General features: G+C 43.5%; 1 protein-coding gene across 1 annotated transcript in view; it reads left to right on the forward strand.

Annotated features, from left to right (window-relative positions):
- The window catches only part of ntrk2a (neurotrophic tyrosine kinase, receptor, type 2a), a 240,298-nt gene that overhangs the window by 19,570 nt on the left and 206,382 nt on the right, over window positions 1-14,346 (forward strand). Inside the window, exons 2-3 of the mRNA XM_078567962.1 lie at window positions 8,765-8,839; window positions 8,940-9,011. Of these exons, the coding sequence (XP_078424088.1) occupies window positions 8,765-8,839; window positions 8,940-9,011 (147 nt within the window). The remainder of the gene's footprint in view (window positions 1-8,764; window positions 8,840-8,939; window positions 9,012-14,346) is intronic.

The following is a 14,346-nucleotide window of genomic DNA, read 5'->3' on the forward strand; positions in this document are numbered from 1 at the left end:
TCACCCACCTCAGTTCTCTTTGTTTTGTTCAGTGGCATAGGAAAGGGGGTTCAGGGTGGTTGTTCAGGGTGTTCAAACATAGCCAAAATTTCCAGCACTTTCTGTATTTATCCACAAAATTTCTTAGTTTTTTAAATATAAAACCAAAGCTTTTTTTGAAAGAATGCTCTTCAGATCACTTGATAGAAAATAGAAACAATGGGTGTTCATCCAGAGCAAATCAGTCCTGCGGTTTCACTGTTGAAAACCAATTAGCTGAGCTTGTGCTTATAACTATTCACAGGCATGGGTTGAACAGTTTCCTGCCTGCTCTGTGGATTATCTCCATGCCTGTGGGTAATTTGCTGGTGTGAGGTGCTTTGTTGAGCAAGGAAAATGGAGAGGAGAGTTGGTGCACTGATAAAACCTTGTTTGACCCCAATCTTCACTGAGATAGGGTTTGTGGTGCTTTAGCTGGTGAGAACCATGGCTTACAAGTTATCATGGAGTAGGCGGAGGATGATGACGAGTTTCTCAGGACTGCCAAATTTGAGAAGGTTCTCCATAAGCATTCATGGTTGACAGAGTCAAAGGCCAGGATTTTCCCCTCGGCGATTTGGGGGCGGGGCCTGCTCGCCGAGGGGAAAATGACTCAGGATGACGTTGGGAGGAACCCCGATGTCATCCCGGTCCTTTTAAATTTTTAGGAAGGCGGGTGGACAGCGAAATCAGCTGTCCGCCCACCAACCTGTCAATGGCCAATTGAGGCCATTGACAGGCTATTTAAGATAATTAAAGACCTGCCCGTCCAAGCTTCAGGCTGGCGGGCAGGCCAGGAGCCCCAGCGGCCTCCAGATTATTCATGAAACTTCATCCACTGGCGGGATGAAGTTTCATGTCCGTTTTTTAAAAATGTAATAAATTTTAAGTGTTTATTATTAACATGTCCCATCTCGTGTTACATTGTCACATGAGGGTTTGACAGATGGGGAATCCCTCCCCCCTCCACACAGGAAGCACATAGCGCTTCCTGTCGGGCAGGCTCGCCCACTCAAAATGGCAGTGGGCCCCATTTCGGTGGCAGGGTCGGCTATCCGCCCGCCGCTGAGCCGGTGGGGTCCGCACACCATCCGAGGGCAAAATTCTGCCCAAAGGCTTTTGTGAGGTGGGAAAAGGCCATGTAGTGGTTTGTGGTGCTCCTTGCATTTTTCTTGAATTTACTACACAGTGAAGATCATGTCTATGGAGCCCCTCAACGGGCAAAAATCGCATTACGACTGTAAGGAACTCGTCAGCCACTGGGCGGAGGCAATTGAGGAGGATCCTTACAATGGTCTCCGCTGTGACAGACAACAGGGAGAGTCCTCTGTTGTTACCACAATTGGACTTATCTCCCTTCTTGAATATAGTCACCATAGTCGTTGAACTTCAGTATGTAGATGACACTGTGTGTGCACTCATTTAGAAACAGGGTCATTGTCAACTCCTTCCCGAAGTATATGAGAAAATGGGTGTTTCACTAAACATCCAGAAAACTAAGACCCTCTCCCAACCAGCTCCCACACCAAAACACCTCCCCCTGTTAGTTAAGTTCAATGGCTAAATCCTGGAAAATGTGAATCATTTTCCGTATCTTGGGAGCTGCCTCCTGACAAAGGCTGACATAGATGACAAAATTCATTTTCGCCTCTGATGTGTCAGCTCAGCCTTCGGCCGATAGAGGAAAAGAATGTTTGAGGACCAGGTTCTCAAACCCAAGACTAAGGTCATGGTTTACCAGACAGCAGTGATCCCCGTGCTCCTATATTCTTCAGAGACTTGGATGACCTACAGCACCACCTCAAAGCTCTGTAGAAGCAATCCCTCCATAGGATCCTCCAAATCCAGTGGCAAGGAAGGCGGTCCAACAGCAATGTCCTCTACCAAGACAACTTGCCCAGCATTAAGGTGCTAATCACTCAAAACCAGCTCCGCTGGGCAGGACAAGTCATTCATATGCCTGACACCAGACGCCCAAAACAATTGTACTACCTGGAACTTGGTCATGGCAGGAGACTCCCAGGAAAGGAGCAAAAATGCTTTAGGCATGTCCTCATAGTATCCCTGAAGGTATCAGACGCCACTGCCAACTCATGGCAGTCCCTGGCTTGTGACCAAGCAAAATAGAAAAGGTTCATTCAGGAAGGCATTGAACACACACAGAGAGACTTTGTTGAAAGCACACAGAGGCAAGGTCGAGGCATTGGAGAGAGTGCACAAAACTCTAAATACCTCATCTGCCCTTCAAGCACCACCTGCCCCATATGTGCAGAACCTGCAGGTTGCACAATGGACTTATCAGCCATTTCAGAACCCCTCAAACCAGAATGGAAACAAGTCATCCTCGATCCCGATGGACTGCCTAAGAAGAAGAGCCATTTACTAGGGTATTGCAACATATAGAAAAATTACTGATAGTCTCACATGCTTGAAGTTTTACTTGAGAGTTTTCATCTAGTGCAACTCATTTTCCTTTTCAGTTGCTTTATTTAAATAATTAAGTTAATAGAAGTAATAATGGTTCTTTTTAAATCTTATTATGAAATTCCGAGCTGGAAATTAGTTTATGTTGTATCATTTTCAGGCACAAAGTTAGCTTTCCATTAATCAATTTTGTGATGGGCTGTCCCACAACAGAAACAAATGCAATTCCACCATAAAGCCTAGGGTGCTCCTTAGACCTCCCTGGTGGCTACCTGAATGAACACGAGGCTCATTAATAAAAAAAATAGGGGCCCTACCTGTGCATAAGGACCTTTATTAGAATTGATTCCTAGAAGGGTTTGATTTACTCATCATTAAACCTGCAAGATTTAACAAAAGCTATGAAGAGAACCAGATAATACATAATTGCATTGGTTTCTGACACCATCAAAGATTTCCAATCTCTGTTTCAGAACTGGAGGGAGAATGATTCACCCTTAGGGCAATGATAGTGTGATCAGGTAGTGAGATCACATTATGCAAGTGGTCGTCATTTCCTTCATGTTAGCATTCAGCTATAACTTACTGGGGATAATTTTGCCTTTGACTGAAGATCATGTAAATAGGGCATAATGATTCTGGCAATGAAACTTGGGGAGATGCATAATGGGTGGCTGAATCAATATCACCTCTCTACACGATCAGCAAAAGTCAAAATTAGTCTCCGTGAGATCTGTGAAGTGTCAGTCTTTTCCTGTGTTTTGTGGTCTAAGGCAGCTGAAAGAAAAAAGACAACAGGGGATGCATTTTTTTTATTTGTTCAATGGATATGGGCATTCCTGGCAAGGTCAGTATTTATTGCCAAAACATAATTGCCCTTGAGAAGCTAATGGTTAACTGGCTTCTTAAACCACTTCAGTTAGTTTGGTGAAGGTACTCCCATGGTGCTGTTAGTGAGAGAATTCCAGGATTTTGGTCCAGGGACAGTCAAGGAGTGGTGATATATTTCCAAGTTAGTAAGATTGATGACAGACGAGAACTTGTAGGTGATGGTGTTGCCTTGCTGCTGCAGTCCTTGTCCTTCTAGGGTGTGGAGATCGTGATTTTAGGAGGAACTTTCAAAGAAGTGTTGATGAGTTACTGCAGTAGCTGAAGATGATTGGTCCTAGGACACTACCCTGAGGAACTCCTGCAGTGATGTCCTGGGATTGGCCTCCAACAACCACAATCATCTTGCTTTGCGCTCAGTATGACTCCAGCCAGTGGAAAGTTTTCCCCTGATTCCCATTGACTTCAGTTTTACAAGGGCTCCTTGATACCACACTCAGTCAAATGCTGTCTTGATGTCAAGGATAGTCACTCTCATTTCACCTGTTTTGTCTATGTTTAAATTGAAGCTGTAAAGAAGTCTAGAGTTGAGTGGTCCTGGCAGATTCTGAATTGAACATAGGTAAGCACGTTTTTGCTGTGCAAATACCACTTGATAGCATTGTTGACGACACTTTCCAACATTTTTCTGATGATCGAGAGGAAGCTAATGGAATGGTAATTGGCTGGGTTGGATTTGTCCTACTTTCTGTGAATATGACATACATGGGCAATTTTTCACATTGCTATGTAGATGCCAGTGTTGTAGCTGTACTGGAACAGCTTGGCTAGGGGAGCAGATAGTTCTGGAGCACAAGTATTCAACAATGCAACCATGTGTTGTCAGGGTCATAGCCCTTCCTGTATCCAGCATGTTCAGCCAGTTCTTGAAGACTGGTTGTGATAGGACGGCAGAACTTTAACCTCATCCATTGGTTTTGGGATTGCTTAGCTCTATCTGTAGCAACTTGCTTAGACTGTTTGGAATGCATGTTATTCTGTGTTGTAGTTTTTGCAGGTTGTCACCTCATTTTTAGTTAGGTGCTGCTCCTGGCATGTTCTTCTACACTCTTCATTGAACCAGAGTTGATCCCCTGGCTTGACCATAATGGTAGAATGAGGGCTATGCCAGAGCATGAGGTTGCAGACTGTGGTGGAAGATAATTCTGATTCTGCTGATGGTCCACAGTGCCTCATAGATACTTAATTTTGAGTTGTTAGATCTGTTCTGAATCTATCTCATTTAGTACAGAGGGAGGGCCACACAACATGATGGACGGCATGCTCAGTATGAAGAAAGGACTTTCTCTTCACAAGGAAGTGCAGTGGTCACTGCTATCACTATTGCCTTGGACAGATGCATCTGCAACAGGTAGATTGATGAGGATGAAGTCAGGTAGATTTTTCTCTCTAAGATAAAAGCAAAAAACTGCGGATGCTAGAAATCCAAAACAAAAACAAAAATACCTGGAAAAACTCAGCAGGTCTGACAGCATCTGCAGAGAGGAACACAGTTAACGTTTTGAATCCGTATGACTCTGCAACAGAACTGTTGGACTCGAAACGTTAACTGTGTTCCTCTCCGCAGATGCTGTCAGACCTGCTGAGTTTTTCCAGGTATTTTTGTTTTTGTTTTAGATTTTTCCCTCATTCTTTCACCACCTGTCACAGTTCCAGTCTGGCAGATATTTCCTTCAGGACTTGGCCTGTGCAGTCAGTAGTGGTACTACTGAGCAACTCTGGGTGGGGGTCATTGAAGTCCCCCACCCAGAGTTATTCTGTGCACTTACTGCCCTCAGTGCTTCTTCAAAGATTTTTTTTATTCTTTCGTGGGATGTGGGCATCGCTGGCTGGGCCAGCATTAACTATCCATCCCTAATTTCCCTTGAGAAGGTGGTGGTGAGATGCCTTCTTGAACCGCTGCAGTCCATGTGATGTGGGAACACCCACAGTGCTGTTAGGAAGGGAGTTCTAGGATTTTGACCTTACGACAGTGAGGGAACAGTGATATATTTCCAAGTCAGGATGGTGTGTGGCTTGGAGGGGACCTTGCAGGTGGTGGTGTTCCCATGCATCTGCTGCCCTTGTCCTTCTAGATAGTGGAGGACACAGGTTTGGAAGGTGCTATCGAAGGAGCCTTGGTGAGTTGCTGCAGTGCATCTTGTAGATGATACAAACTATGGCCACTGTGAGTTGATGGTGGAGGGAGTAAATATTTAAGGTGGTGGATGGGGTGCCAATTAAGTGGTCTTCTTTGTCCTGGATGGTGTTGAGCTTCTTGAGTGTTGTTGGGGCTGCACTCATCCAGGCAAGTGGAGAGTATTCCATCACGCTCCTGACTTGTGCCTTGTAAGCTGTGGACAGGCTTTGGGAAGTCCACAGAATTCCCAGCCTTTGACCTTCCTTCCAGCATAAGGTAAGAAGTGGGGATGTTCGCTGATGATTGCACAATGTTTAGCACCATTCGGGACTCCTCAGATACTGATGCAGTCCATGTCCTAATGCAGCAAGACCTGGACAAAATCCAGGCTTGGGCTGACAAATGGCAAGTAACATTCGCACCACACAAGTGTCAGGCAATGACCATCTCCAACAAGAGAGAATCCAACATTGCCCCTTGATGTTCAACGGCATTACCTTTGCTGTATCCCCCACTACCAACATCCTGGGGGTTACCATTGACCAGAAGCTGAACTGGACTAGCCATATAAATACTGTGGTTACAAGAGCAGGTCAGAGGCTAGGAATCGTGCGATGAGTAAATCACCTCCCGACTCCCCAAAGCCTGCCCAGCATCTACAAGGCCCAAGCCAGGAGTGTAATGGAATACTCCCCACTTGCCTGGATGAGTGCAGCTCCAACAACACTCAAGAAGCTAGAAGGACAAGTGCAGCAGATAGATGGAAACATCACCACCTGGAAGTTCCCCTCCAAGTCTCTCACAATCCTGACTTGGAAATATATCACCATTCCTTCACTGTTGCTGGGTCAAAATCCTGGAACCCCCTCCCTAACTGCACTGTAGGCATACCTACACCACATGGACTGCAGTGCTTCAAGAAGGTAGCTCACCACCACCTTCTCATGGGAAATTAGGGATGGGCAATAAATGCTGGCCCAACCAGCGAAGCCCACATTCCGTGAATGAATAAAAAAAAAAGACTGATGGGGTGGTAATTTGCCGGGTTGGATTTGTCCTGCTTTTTGTGTACAGGACATACCCGAGCAGTCTTTCACATTGCTGAGTTGATGCCAGTGTCGTAGCTGTACTGGAACAGCTTGACTAGAGGTGAAGTTAGTTCTGGAGCACAATTTTTCAGTGCTATTGCTGGAGTGTTGCCAGGGCCCATAGGCTTTGCTGTATCCAGTGCCTTCAGCCGTTTCTTGATCTCATGTGGAGTGAATCGAATTGGCTGAAGGCTGGCACTGTGATGCTGGGGATCTCAAGAGGAGGCTGGGATGGATTATCCACTTGGCACTTCTGGCTGGAGTTGGCTGCAAATGCTTCAGCTTTGATTTTTACACTGGTGTTGTTCAACTTGGATGGGTGTTAATTTTTCAGTTGCGGGGGAGGGGAAGCAGTGGGCGATAATCACCAGGAGGTTTCCTTTTCCATGATTGACCTGATGCCATGAGACTTCATGGGATCAGGAGTCAATGTTGAGGGATCCCAGGGTAACTCCTACCTGACTGTATTCCACTGTGCTGCCAACCCTGGTCAGTTTGTTCTGCTGGTGAGATGGTGATCCAGGGATGGTGATGGAGGAGTCTGGGATTGTGGATGAAAGGTATGATTCGGTGATGGCTATGTCAGGCTGGTGCTTGACTAATCTGTTGGACAGCTGTCCCAATTTTGGCATGTCCCAACTGTTAGTGAGGAGAAGTTTGCAATTCCGACTGGGCTGTGTGTGCTTTTGTCATATCCAGTGCCTAGATTGATGCCAGGTTGTCCATCCAATTTTATTCTTATTGTTTCTTGTAGCGGTTTGATACAACTTACTAGCTTGCTAGGCCATTTTGGAAGGCAGTTAAGAATTAACCACATTGTCTGGGTCTGGAGTAACATATTGGCCAGACTGGGTAGAGCAGGTTTCCTTCCAGGTACTGTGTTGGTAAAGTGCAACATATTTTAAATGTTAACATCACTCTCCTGTGATTTGACATCCTTTATATTTTTAACCATTGACTTATGGATTTGATGTTTTGTTTTGCATGGGTACGTCTCCCTACTAATATTTCCTCTAAGCTGCATGGATGCAGGGTCACACACAGAGCAACCTGGATTGTGCCATGCAGAGGATGAACAGGCATGGACAAGCAGCAGTCCCTTTAAGATGTGCATATGTGTGGCTGCACAGCAATCTTAAAGTGACTGCACTGCAAGAAAGTGGCATTGCACAGAGAAGGGAAATTAGAGGGAACCATGCTCCCCCCACTTTAATTCCTTCATGTTTCATTTGAATTTTGTTGAACATCCTATTTATGTGATTATTTTGGTTTTCAGCTTATTTGCAAATGCTTGTTGTCATATTAATTGAATGCTGTGTTATGCAGAGGTTAAAAACAGACGGCAGACAGTATATGGCTATGGAAGATTAATGTTTGAAATTTGAATGCTTAGAATTTATTTCGCTGCTATTTTAATGGAGGCACTAATAGTTTATTTTAGGATGAAGGAAAAATACCTCAAAAAGGAGCTTGCCTTACCCTTGATCGAAAAAATAGCTGGAATGACAATTCAATTTGGGTACAATCTTCATACAGTATCTGGCTATTGATGACTGCTGGGTATCACAGTTTCAGGGGTAACATCCAGCTGGACATCAACATAAGAACATTTAAACATTCAGTGGAGTTTGAGAGCTTGAGATGGCTTCTTTGCTCGGGGGTTTTTTGATGGAAAACAGAGCTGTAGAAACAGTACCAAGTCCAGTCCTGGGAAATAACGTAAAACACTGCATACTTTCACTCCATAAACCTGATAGCATTAGGCCTCATTACCAACTTGCACCATCCAGCAGTAAGGTACAAACCATTGATGAACATCAGAAAATCAGGGCTCATTTCTACAGCACTGTTTGACACATGGGCAAGCCCAAAGACACATATAGTTCCCAGGTAAAGCTATTGAATTAGCTTCTGCTACTGGCTCGCTGTTGTATCAATAAACTTATACTGCATGTTTGGTTAACATTAAGCAATTCCTGAAATAGAATAGTTTATATTTGTATTCCACTTAAAACGCCATCTTTCACCATATTTGTAAAAAAAAAACATTTTTACTACAAAACTGATTCAAATGAACATAACTTCATTTTTTTCATTCTAAATAGTTTAGAGTAAAATTGAGCCAGTGACTTTAGCCAAGAAAAAGCAAGTTACAATCCAACTGATAACACCCTCTGATAGAATGCTTGAAGCAATTAGTAACCTTGGGTTATTTCTTGTTCAACAGATACATTGCAAATCAACCCAACCTGTCAGGTATCAACGAACGTGACATGGAACCATACACTGGACTAAGAAATCTGTGAGTATTTCCAATGGATTAAATCATTTTATTGCCTGGATATTTGAATGAGTTTTAAGCAATGAAGAATTAATTTATTGAAATCTTCTTCGTTTTCTAGAACTTTGGTTAATTGTGGATTGACATATATTTCACGACAAGGATTCCTTAATAACCCTCGGCTTCAGTACATGTGAGTCATGATTATTTTCTTTTCCTTGACAATCTTCCTTTGCCAACTTTTGCACCCCCCCACACCCTCTATGAGGATATTGACTCTTCAATGGACTAGGGCTCCAAGACCACCAATTACCCCAAAGTACCAACCCCAAGTGGTATTTATTCATGACTGTGGCAAGATATTTGATTGATTATCATTATTTAATTTTTACCTGGCATCCACACATTAGTACTTTCAGCAGGCATCAGTGAGTATCAGGGAGCCAAGGTATGGGGCAGCATTCCAGAAGGAGTTCTCTAGATTCTCTGCCCTTTGCATCGGTTCACTGGCATTACCATGGACCAACTGTCAAAGTTACTATTGAAGATCGGGAAAACCTCCAAGGAAATTGATGGCACTGATTTCCTAATCTCTTCTGTGACAGTAGTTAGTATATTTGAATCCTCAGGTCCTCTTCTTTCTTTATATGGTTCAGCCCTTTCAAATGGGTTTCTTCAGCTTGACCATGGCAGTTTGATAAAAATTCCATTCACCTCCTCCCCAAAACAAACACTAATTCATCATTTCCTTTCTGATGTTATGCATTTCCAGAAGATACGCATTTCTTATTCTTATACCTACCACTCTGTTGGTATTGTTCTTTTAAAATAATGTCCAAAAGTAGTGTACCAAGACTTAGTTAGCTGGCTTATTGGTTTGACAGACTATGCCAATGACATGAGCAGTAAAAGGAGCCCTATATAGAGCTGAGCACACTTTTGTACCTGTGCCTTTGAACTGAAGAAGAAAGCCTTTGGTTGATGATGGATAATCCAACAGTTCATTAATTCAAACCCTTCTCTCTGTAAATCAGCTGCAGCATGACTATCATGGGCAATTTACCAGTTTACCTAGAATATTTTATTCCTTAGAATACATACAGCTAAGTCAATCCACTTTTACAGTTGATGATATTCTTTAAACAGTTACAATCACAATATAATTTTAAGTGCTTAAAAGTCTCTGAAAGGGATCATTTCCTGCATATTGTTTCAGTAGCTGTAAGATGCTAGAGTGAACCTAATATGAAGCAGGATAAATAGTATATGGAGAGATTATAATTTTTTTCACACTGCCCCTACACATTGACCTATTTGTAACATTGCTCTTATAGGTTACATTATGGTACTATATGACAGGTTCTACTGTCTTATACAGTTTATACAGTGTATAACATTACTCTCACAAGTTGTAAATACCATGTATAAAAATGTTCTCAGCAGTTATAATGAAAGAAAATATGTGCATTTATATTGTGCCTTTCACATTAGAATATTCCAAAGTGCTTCACAGTCAATGAATTACTTTTGAAGCTTAGCCAATGTATGGCATTTTGCATATTGTTTGGTTTATTGTATCAATCTGACAGGTTATAATGACCCAGATTTTGCAGACAGTGGTGAGCAAACAGCACTTGTTGTTCATTAGCTTACACTTGCACATATACTCTCTATTGGCCCTTGCATTGGAACTTGTGGTGGTTAGAAAACTAAAACATGGAACCCTCTACATGGGATTTGGAACCTGTGTGAACAGATGCGCCAGTCTGGGTCTGGGGTGGGGCGGTGGAGCGGTGAGAGGTGAAAAAAACAATTCGGCCCTCAGCAGCAGTCTTCGGAGAGATATTTCTTAAAAGTACAATATCTTTTTGGGGATCCAGGTCACAATTCTGGTCCGGATCATCTGATGGGTTCCAGTTCTACTCCTTGGTCTGAGTAAACTTTCCTTGACTGAGCAAATACCACATCCCACTGACGCTCAGGAGAGTGGACGCTTCTGGCATAGGGAGTCCCTGAATTTGTTCCTTCTTACACCAATGGCCATGTTTGTGACAGGATGTGGCTCTGCCCCCAAGTGCCCACACAGAATGGCAGATGCAAGGCCATATCCAGTTCTGCACCGAGTTTTCAGGCCTTTTAGAAGACTCCTGTTGAAGTGGGAATATGTTGGAAGTTCTCTGGAATTTCAGAGTAATTGTGATAACATAGCTCTCAAAGCTTATTCTGTATATAATTAAATTCCCAAAGGATTTAATAATACCCCATATCTCAGTCTTCTTGTTTGTCCATTAAGGCTAAGATGACCATGTTCATCTTAGTTTGGTGGGGCTCCACTGGGTATGTAGCTGATTGCGAAGGCTGACCTGTGCCCGGAACGTTCTGCTACAAATAGGACAGGATACTGCAGATGATTGAATTTTGGATGAGTTGCTGGCTCGTTATTTCCTCTCTTTGTGATTTCTTTCTGCCTCCGATATGTGCTTGCTTCGAAGGAGGCTGGACTGTTTTTTATCTTGTTCTGCCAGGTGCAGTGATCCTGGGCAAGCTTCTCCCAGGATTCAAAGTTGATATCAAAACTCCTAAATGAAGCTTTCAGAGTGCCTTTGTAGCGCTTCCTTTGATCGCCATGAGACTGCACCCCAGACAAGATCTCCACAGAAGATTTGCTTTCTGGCTACATGGCCAGCCCAATTCATTTGTGATTGTCATAATATTGTGTGGATGCTTGGTATGCCAGCTTGAATGAGGACCTCAGTGTTTGGTATTTTGTCCTGCCACCTGATCTTCAGAAGCCTCCGAAGGTAGTTCAAGTGAAAGTGGATCAGCTTCTTGGCATGATGCTGGTACATAGTCCAAGTCTCACATGCATAGAGGAGAGTGGGCAGGACTATTGCTCTATAGACTTTCAGATTAGTGGGCAGACTTACTCCTCTTCATTCCCAGATTGATGTTTGAAGTCTGCTGAAGGCTACACTTGCTTTGGCAATTCTTGCATGTGTCTCATTGTCAATATAGACAGTTCGAGAGAGTGTGCTGCTAAGATAAGTGAGCTTATCCACTGCTAACAGATTCTGGTCATGGACTGAAACCTTGGGCTCAAGAAAGGGCTTCCCTGGAGCAGGCTGGTATGTTACTTCAGTTTTCGTCATGCTAATTGTAAGGCTGAAGTTGTCACATGCATTGAAGAATAAATGCATGCTATATTGCATGTCCAGCTCTGAACCGGCAGCTAGTGAACAGTCATTGGCAAACAAGAACTCATGAAGCAAAAACAAAAATACCTGGAAAAACTCAGCAGGTCTGACAGAATCTGCGGAGAGGAATACAGTTGACGTTTTGAATCTGCATGACTCTTCAGAACTCATGAAGTATGTTCTTTGAGACTTGGTCTTTGCTCGGAGTCACCTTAGATTGAGCATATTCCCAACCATGTGAAATCTGATTTTGATGTCAGGATCACCATCATGGAAGGCATCAAAGAGCATAGTGGAGAAAAACATGCTGAAGAGGGTCGGCACGAGCACGCAGCCAGGTTTAACTCTGTTAGTGACTGGGAATGGGTCAGAAGACTCACCATTATCTAGGACACATGCAAGTGTGCTGCACTGGAACTGTTGAACCATTGTGATGAATTTTTCATGACAGCTGAATTTTTTCATTACCTTCCAGAGGCCCTCATGTCTGACTGTCAAGGACCTTGGTCAGGTCAACAGATGTGTTGTAGAGGTCCAGGTCCTGTTCTTGGCATTTCTCCTGGAGCTGTCTAGCTGCAAACACCATTTCAGTTGAACAGTCTTTGAACTTTTCTGAAACCGCACTGACTCTCTGGCAGCAGATCCTGTTTGAGATATTGTATTAAGTGGTTCAGAAGGATATTGGTGAAGATTTTGCCAGCGGTGGAGAGGAGTAAGACTCCTCTATGATTGTCACAAGATTGACGACTTCCCTTCTGCTCCTACAGGTAAACAATGGAGAGATCTCTGTATTCTTGTGGGATGGTTCCTTGTTCCCACATAGACTGAAAGAGTTAAGGAGCTACTTTACCAGGCATTGACCCCCAGCCTTGTAGACCACCGCTGGGACAGCATCAGCTCCTGGAGCTTTGCCACTAAAAAAGAGTTGGATTGCCTTTGTTGTTTCTACTAGCATGGGAGGGTCATCAAGAGAGCAGTTGATGTTAACCTGTGACAGCCTGTTGATTTCTTCTTCATTGATGGATGAAGGCTGATTGAGAATGTGATTAAAGTGCTCTGCCCACCTTTTTAGAATTTGGGCTTTTTCTGTGAGCAGTGTTGATCAATCGGGACTGAGAATTGGTGATGAACCAGCAGAGTGGGGCCTGTAGATAGGTTTCAGAGTATCACAGAACCTCTGCTAGTCTTTGAAGTCTGCATATGACTGAAGTTTGTCTGCTTTTCGATTCAACCAAGTGTCTTGCATCTCTCCAAGCTTGCATTGGATAGTCCTGTGGATATTTCTGAAGGGGGAGGGTGAACAGCCAGAAGTCGTGGTCCATATCGGTACCAACAACATAGGTAAAAAGAGGGATGAGGTCCTGAAAGCAGAATATAGGGAACTAGGAAATAAATTAAAAAGCAGGACCTCCAAGATAGTAATCTCAGGATTACTCCCAGTGTCACGTGCTAGCGAGATCAGAAATAGGAGAATAGACCAGCTGAATGCGTGGCTGGAGAGATAGTGTAGGAGGAAGGGATTTAGATTCCTGAGGCATTGGGGCCGACTCTGGGGAAGATGGGACCTGCACAAGCTGGACGGGTTGCTACCCAGCAGGACCGGGGCCAATATCTTCACAGGGATTTTCAATAGTACTGTCGGGGAGGGCTTAAACCAGAGTGGCAGGGGGATGTGGGGACACAAGATAGGGAAACAAAGATAGAAATGAAAGGTAGAAAAGTAGAAAGCAAAAGTGGATGGCAGAGGAAACAAGGGTCAGCAGCAAATAGGGCCATAGTACAAAAATAAGTGTAAAAATGTTTGTATCTGAATGCATGTAGAACTCGCAATTATGTAGACAAATTAACAGCACAAATAGATGTTAATGGGTACGATATGATTGTGATCACGGAGACATGGCTGCAGGGTGACCAAGGCTGGGAACTGAATATCCAAGGGCATTCAATTTTAGGAAGGACAGGCAAAAAGGAAAAGGAGGTGGCATGGTATTGTTAGTTAAGGATGAAATCAGTGCAATAGTGAGAAAGGATATTGGCTCATAAAATCTAGATGTAGAATTAGCCTGGGTAGAGCTAAGAAGCAACAAGGGGCAGAAACATGTGTGAGAATTGTTTAAAGGCCTCCAAACAGCAGTGGTAAGGTAGGTGACAGCATTAAGCAGGAAATTAGAGATACATGTAACAATGGTGCTACAGTAATCATGGGTGGCTTCAATCTACATAGACTGGGCAAGCCAAATTACCAATAATACTGTGATGGATGAATTCCTGGAGTGTGTACAAGATGGTCTTTTAGACCAATACATCAAGGAACCAACTAAGGAACAGGCTATC

The sequence above is a fragment of the Cetorhinus maximus genome, chromosome 2, assembly GCF_964194155.1.
Source record: "Cetorhinus maximus chromosome 2, sCetMax3.hap1.1, whole genome shotgun sequence".
In the NCBI taxonomy this organism is placed as follows: domain Eukaryota; kingdom Metazoa; phylum Chordata; class Chondrichthyes; order Lamniformes; family Cetorhinidae; genus Cetorhinus; species Cetorhinus maximus.